Source organism: Hyalella azteca, unplaced genomic scaffold, assembly GCF_000764305.2.
Source record: "Hyalella azteca isolate HAZT.00-mixed unplaced genomic scaffold, Hazt_2.0.2 contig16722, whole genome shotgun sequence".
In the NCBI taxonomy this organism is placed as follows: Eukaryota; Metazoa; Arthropoda; class Malacostraca; order Amphipoda; family Hyalellidae; genus Hyalella; species Hyalella azteca.
In genome coordinates this window covers 52,056-60,074 of record NW_025946531.1, presented here as the reverse complement: position 1 = coordinate 60,074, position 8,019 = coordinate 52,056, and the positions used below count along the sequence as shown (strand labels likewise).

Sequence of the window (8,019 nt, the reverse complement as noted above, 5' to 3'; positions counted from 1 at the left end):
ACTCAGCTTACATTCACTCGACACGCTCCAATTTCTGATATGCAACACGCATCTCTTGACAGCAATTTCTGCGTGGAATTTAACAACTCAAGTTGAATTGCTCTCTGGGTTTCAAACAAATGGGTGAGACGCTAAAATTTGTTCCGCTAATATTCATCGTTTGTTGGAAGTGGATGTTCTACGTGAACAGGATGCGTACGTTTTTCGATACTGGCAATTATATTGCTTCAGTCTTACATCTCTTATCGGTAGCGAAATCATTTATCTGAACAATTTAGTGATGTGTTTTTTATTTCCCGTAGAGGTGTTATCATTCATGAGATTTTATTTATTAGTTGAGGCGATTGATTCGCTTCTATATACAAAGTGTATACGGTGAATTCACTGCTTTTGTAACGTGTGGTCTGTAAGGTGTTTAATTTCTGAGACAAAAACATATTTAAGAAGCATAGTGTGAGTGTAAACCGTTGTAAAAATGCGTTTCTCAAACAAAACTACGACGGGTTCATCGCTCTCGGCAAGCAGTCTCCCCGATCCTAGGAAGGCTCTAGCCATGGCCCTCCACGGCGCCCCCGCTCCCAAAACCTACAATGACCCTTGCCAAAGAAACCACCACCCTAACGGCAACGGATGTGCTGGTGATCAACACGATTATTCTGCAGCCTGTCCAAGCAAGAACGGCAGTGGTGGCCACAACAATAAACAAGATCTTGGTGCAAATAACTATCCTAGTGGTAACAGCAATGGTACGCATAGTAATGGTCGACATGCAGAGCACACCCGACCTAGTGACCACAGAGCTTCCGGCGACCAAGTACCTCTTGCCAAGAAGTCGTGGAGCGAGTCGAAATTAGGCGGAATTTTTAGTGCTATCGTGGATGACAGGAAGACAGTCCGCAAGAAGAACGACTTCCATGTTGTGCCAGATGGCCGTACTAAGGTAAGATGAATTAATTGTACCGAGGTTTGTTGCATGAATTCTATCTTATTTGTTCCTATCACTCCCAAAAAGCTAGTTTTCAAACTGTATCCTTTGTTTGCTTGTCGCGTAGAAGTGTCGACACCTATTATGTTTCTACGGGTTTAGGTAACAAATAACATAACTTGGACTGGACAAATTTTAAGTTGACTTGTTGCAAATTATTAAATCTTCTTATACTCTCAGTGAATATTGACGATTAATATAGTGAATATCTCCATAATATGCTATCATGTACAGGCATCTCGATGCGTAACTCCATGATACGGGCTGCTGATGCACAGACCATGCTCGCTTTATTTATAGACCATTTATTTATACAAGGGTTCTCTACAATGCATGGCCAGTAACCGCATACACCACAGAAAATAATGTTTCTCTACATACAAAAATGCAGGCCCACAAAATGATGTAGTAAATCCCTATGAGTTTAAGTCTTCGAACGCGATCTGCTGCTCAGTAAGAGTTACATTAAAAAGTGTAAGCGCTTTGACCCTGACCGTTCCTACAGGTGTCGCAGGTTGCGTTCTCTGTATTTATGCAACTGGAGTGGCTAAGCAATGCGGAGCCTGACGCAACACCTCACATCTCCTTATATCACTCTGATATCTCCCGCCCCGTGACGATGCAACACATTGCACGAGGTGTTGCAACGCCATCGAGAAGTTCCTGCTATATACATCGTCTAAATATCTACCGATAGCACAGTGTTCCTCAAGCACAGAGTTCAAACTCGGTGTTCCTCAAGCACCGAGTTCAAACTCGGTGTTCCTTAAGCATCGAGTTCAAACTCGGTTTTACTCAAACACCGAGTTCAAACTCGGTGTTTCTGAAGCACCGAGTTTAAACACGCGTACGTCGTAGTCACTAAAATTTATTACACAATAATTGTAAAAGCTGTGGAACAACGGAAGTCGACGAGTTCGGAATTCAACGTAACCGGGAGCCGACGCCATATTTTGGCAAAATTGACTCACGCGACTTTTGTTTGCAGTCGTCGCTTTGCCGTTCGTATCAGCCGTAATAGTTGGCGTCAGTCTATCATTCGTATCCGTGTTATACAGTGGACGTTTTCTGACTCTGCTGTTCATTTTTTATATTTTTATTTTACGCGATTCTATTTTCCGTACAGAAATTTACAGAAAAATAATGGTTCCCAAGAATGTACAATGTGCTGCAAGTTATTTCAATGGTTCAAAAATGTTCGGTCTTTCTATAACGGATGCATTTTTTGTCAATATTCACGTAAATATCAATATTAATATAATATAGTACGGTATTATACTACGTAATCAATATTTCAACACGGTTATGTTTACATTCTTACATCGTGCGTGGTGCGCAGTTGCGCGACTATGCAATTGACTTATCGCGTTCTTGTTGCCCAGTTACCTGTAGTCTCCCATCTCAATAGGACTCATCGTGAAAATAAAGCAAATGAGCTATTCTTTATTAGGATTCAGTAAGACTTTGTTTCAAGGAAGAAATAATATATGAACCAATGTATTAGTTAAATGGATTTAGATTTTAGAATTATACTTTGAAATAGGAAGTGATGTTGCATATCAATTCCATTTATATTTTTTATAGAGCTAACGTATCATAGCGACACCAAAACACTTACTGCAGTATCAGTAGCTTTCTGAAATTGCTAGGGTAGTCGGTATGCATGATCAAGAAAAGATGAGATGTGGAGCTACCGTGTTTTTGGTGCATTTGATCGAATTGTGAACTGGACATAGTTTCTAATGTCTTATTTTGACTTTGGTATATCAAATGATTGACACTCTCAGTGACACTCAGCCATAGTATTCAAAAGAGCTATGATTATCTAACGTTTCCTGGTTGATACTAAATTTAACGTTTCGCCGTAATCATGTTTTACTTGTCTCAAAAAGGGAACATTATCGATTTACCTACAATAATTTGAGTTGATATGGCTTGTTTAATGAAACCATTTACCCTTTCATTAACACCGACTAATTGATTTATTTCCTCAAACCGGTAATATTCTTGATAGGAAAATTTTCTTAATAGGGTAATTTCAGTGGTGGGGTAATTTACGTCGTAGGGTAATTTACCCTAGTTTAGGGATCACTTCGTTAGCGGATATCGAGTCCCTGTTGCGTGCAGCTACCGCGTCCTTGAAGTCCTATACACGATGCTGTACAACCAGCCTTTGTCGTCTCTTTAATTGCACGTCCTGTGATATTTCCTATTCGTTATTTTAATTAATTGCCATTGAAATTGAAATTAATATGTCCTCGATTATACTTCTGTCATCGCTGGTAGAAGTTCGGCTGTTACTTCCTGTTTATTTTGAATTTGTTACTAGAGTCAGTCAAGTAGGAATAATAGGGATCAAAACTAATTATACACACGAATCATCTAAATAAAAAATATCCTAAGCGTATGTATAAAGAACTGGCTTCCCATCACCCTCAGGTTCCTGCATGACTGCAAATTGATGTCAAGGTTATTATGCGCCGTTTCTCTTTTCCTCTTATTTTCATTTATAAGAACACAAAAGTTGAATTATAAGTTATCAACAAAGAACATTATAGTATGTTTAAATAAAGGGGAAGAGAACAGCTAAGTATATCCAAACCTCGATATTTATGATAAAATGTTGTCCAGACAGCGGCGCCTCAGGAGCGATTGGAACTCGCGTGGGAACAGCAAACCTGTCTTAGGAATCAAACATGACGTCATATTCTATCTTATGATGTCATATTCTATCATATGACGTCATATTCTTTCATATGACGTCACGCTGTCGTGTGACGCAGTCTGCACATGATATTTCGACGTTATATTCCATCATATGATGGCATGCTGTCGTGTCAGTCATGAAAAGATCCGGTCAAATGACACGATTTTACATCTTCTGTGAACAAGGCACGAAAAGGAAAAGAATCGGCGACAGGCCACATCAGGGGCCACACTTTCAAAGATCGCTAAGTGAACGTAAGTGTTTACGCTCTATTTTCTTGTCTATGATTGGTTGATTTTGCTTGAAAGGCCGTCAATGATTGGCTGATGATCTTACGATCTCTTAACTTTTTTTGAAAGTATAGGCCCAGGCCTACACTTCAGCGCCGACATCACTACCGTATGTTATGTTATGTAACGCGGTGTCTATATGATAGTCCGACGTTATATTCTATGATATGACGTCATGCTTTCGTGTGACTCGGTCCCCATATGATATTTCGACGTCACGTTATCGTCTGGCGTGGCCTGTAAGGCTGTACGTCATAGTTTGACGTCAAAGGCTATATCTTAATGCATGTGGGAGCGTTTATAGCTTACCGCGCTGAAATTTGGCGTCCGTAATCAACATCAAGGCCGCGCTTATTAATCTTCACACCCAGGCTGAGTGATTCGAAAGTGATGCTGTAAATTAAGATTGTGTGGGGCAAAAAGTAATCAAGAGATCATTGCTTTCAATCTTGTAATTATTAATATATGATAAAAATATTGCATGTAGCACCAATGACTATACTGTGGAGCACTGTAGATAACATCAGGTTAATTTAACCATCGGTGAGTACTGGACTGTGAACTTTCTGTCGCTTGGGGTGCAGTCTTCAGTTCCTGGATGCAGCACTCCCTGCATCGACCGCAGATGCATGGAAGTAAGATGTATATGAGCCTTTGATATAAGTTACTGATCAGTGGCTGCAACTATGTAGATCAGTGGCTGCAACTATGTAGATCAGTGGCTACAACTACGTAGATCAGTGGCTACATGTAGATCAGTAGCCACAACTATGTAGATCAGCGGCTACAACTATGCAGATCAGTGGCTACAATTATATTGATCAGTGGCTGCAACTATGTAGATCAGTAGCCACAACTATGTAGATCAGTGGCTACATGTAGATCAGTAGCCACAACTATGTAGATCAGTTGCTACAACTATGCAGATCAGTGGCTACAATTATATTGATCAGTGGCTGCAACTATAGTAGATCAGTGGCTACTTGTAGATCAGTGGCTATAGCTATGTAGATCAGTCCCAACCTGTTTTTAATCTAGTGACACGTATATTATACTCGAAGGTCTCGTTTGATCGCCGCGTGCCGCTAATATCACATAGTATAACGTCTAATATGTACTGTTATTTGTAGTGTATATTTCTAATACTTCTTCATTTCTTGTTCAGAGGCTGCCTGCCTAGCGAGCCGACAGTCAATAATGAGCTTGTATTTGTTGAATATCTTGATATAGTACTGAGTATTTTACTTGGTATACTTTACAAATTTTACTTACGTAGTATTTAAGCATTTTTCTTTCAAAAGATCCGAGGTTTACTAGATTATGAGCTTTGAATCGTATATCACTTCTACTTATTTCAATTCAAATAATTTGAATTGAGAACCATCACAGTATCAACGAAGTGAAAAATTTTATCAATCATTAAATGAAAGCTCCGCATTAAATACTTCTATCCTATTTTAAAACTATTTTTCACACTTTTGGAGCTTCTTATAATCACGTCTATACCCGTATTCTCCCTCAAACGGTAAATGAAAATAAGCATTTCACCAGTCTAGTTCAATTACCACCTGTTCAAATATTCGCGTTATATTTAATCCTATAATCAATCACAATTTACCAATGGTTCAGCCAAGGCCAACCAGTCACAAACTTCACGTCAAGCGAAGTATATCATGAGTGACAACTCCCGGTTTTATGAGGAGTTGTAACAACTCAGAAATTTTCACGTATACGGCTCCAGTTTCATGAGTTGTGACAACTCAGAAATTTTCACGTATACGGCTCCAGTTTCATGAGTTGTGAGAACTCAGAAATTTTCACGTATGCGGCTCCAGTTTCATGAGTTGTGAGAACTCACGAATTTTCACGTATGCGGCTCCAGTTTTATGAGTTGTGATTAACAATGAGCATTGTTAGCCTCTAATGGCGGTCACGACAAGCCATCAATATTTATGACCTACTACTGCCGAACACGGGAAAGTTTGTGCCTTTTCTGCACGCAATTTGTTTGTATTTGTCTTGGGACAAATGAGTCCTTGTACCATCAGTTCCACAAATATTAAATCAGCACGAATTCTGGCACGGTAATATTGAATCGACCTTCATTGGAATTGGGATGCTGCAGATTTTATTTGTTATATATTATATTGATAATCAAACTGGTGAGAGCAGCGGGATCGACGCATTGAAATTAACAGATCCCCGCGTACATTGTGCCATATGTGTACTAAAAATAATATACTACTGCTGCGTATTGAGACATCAGTGTACCAGACGCAATATTTTAAGCAGTTTAGATAAAACACATATAACTTGAACACATAACCTTGAACAACCGATAAGAAACTGCAATAATATTCTAAAGCAGCAACCACCGAAAGCCTTCCGCAATAAGGGGAAAGGTGGTGCAATCATATTCGCGGGGAACGTGTAAAAATCATTGTAATCTATACGCACAAGCTGCACTGACAGCATACGTGCAATATACTATATATTGACGGTACAGTGCATATTTCTCCCCACTCCACACTCCGTATCCCCTCGTATACTTCCATACATCCCAGACACAGTAAATCACTACGGTATTTAGTATTAATGTCACGCGATTGCTTGGGTGGCCAATTCGCTAAAAATTTAAAAGAAAATAAAATATCACAAAAATTCACCTTATCCTCATAAAAAACGTCCACCTGCTACTTTGTATATGACCCAACGACGTGAAAATCAATTCCTTGCTTTATATCAGTAAGGGACTGCGTTCTAGAGCTTTTAAATCCTTCAGCTGTAGGTAGTCGATTATCAAAAGTGTGAGTCTTGTTGACTCATGATGGTATTTGATCTCTTTATAAAGCAATACAAATTTCCATTGTTTCCTGTTATGGATTTCTGTATTTTACGTTCAGTATGCAACATTCTAAAGACACGTCCAAATATTTGCAGCAAACCGTGTCAGTTCCCACGCCGCAGCAGCAGCTTATGTTTGTTGACAGCTTATACACCGCCCGCCTTCTTGGCTCGCTTGTTGTGGCCTTCAGCAGACCTTACACCGCATCAACATCAGCAGCATTACGTCAGCAACATCATGTCATGAACATCACATCATCAACGTCACATCATCAACATCACATCATCAACATCACATCATCAACATCACATCATCAACATCACACTATCAACATCATATCATCATCACATCATCAGCATCACATCATCAACATCAATACACACTCAAATGCTCGTGGTAATATCAGTAGATTTATCGTCGTCCACAAGATTGCTTGCTATGAACATGGGCTGCGAGAAGTACCTATCTCTAATCTGCCGATGTCATCAATTTTTACAAAATTATGCTCTAGGTGCGCTAGAAAATTTTTCTATTTCTTCCCACTGCCCGTAAGAAAGAAATGGATTTACCATGTTTCGTAGTATTGTTCACAGAATGATTAATTTCATAGTATAATTGTTGATGGCTTGTTGAATTAAGGATTAATTTCATAGTATAATTGTTGATGGCTTGTTGAATTAAGGAAATAAAATCCGCCTATAGGCTGATCGATCTGACCATCTTTATGTAGTTTAGAATTTGGTGACATGTGCATGTGATGTCCCGGCAATAAATTAAACGAGATCACTTGTCTTGTTCCGTTAAATTTGTGTTGTCAATTATACTCCAGCAATGGCATTCATGCTTTAAATTCGTTATGTTGTCAAATCTTGTTCTTTATAAGCTATGTTATGTATGCTTTATTACTCGGCAACGATGCTGTCTAGTACACTGTCCAGTAATGATATACAAGTTTTCCATTAATGTTTTGGCTAAGTTAGGTTAAGTTAGATTATGTTAGAGTAAGCTAGGCCAATTTAGGTTAAGGCCAATTTAGGTTAAGGCCAATTTATGTTAAGGCCAATTTAGGTTGAGGCCAATTTAGGTTAAGGCCAATTTAGGTTGAGGCCAATTTAGGTTAAGGTTAGTTTTGGTTATATTTAACGGTAGTGTGGGATTTACAGCAGCGCCTGCCACCCTTATTGGGCTCGGC

The 8,019-nt window shown here is 39.1% G+C and overlaps 1 protein-coding gene across 1 annotated transcript in view; it reads left to right on the top strand.

Annotated features, from left to right (window-relative positions):
- Positions 1-283: 283 nt before the first annotated feature.
- LOC108678398 (unconventional myosin-Ie) overlaps positions 284-8,019 on the top strand; it is a 41,153-nt gene continuing 33,417 nt past the window's right edge. Inside the window, exon 1 of the mRNA XM_047885020.1 lies at positions 284-940. Within this exon, the coding sequence (XP_047740976.1) occupies positions 476-940 (465 nt within the window). The 5' untranslated portion in view covers positions 284-475. The remainder of the gene's footprint in view (positions 941-8,019) is intronic.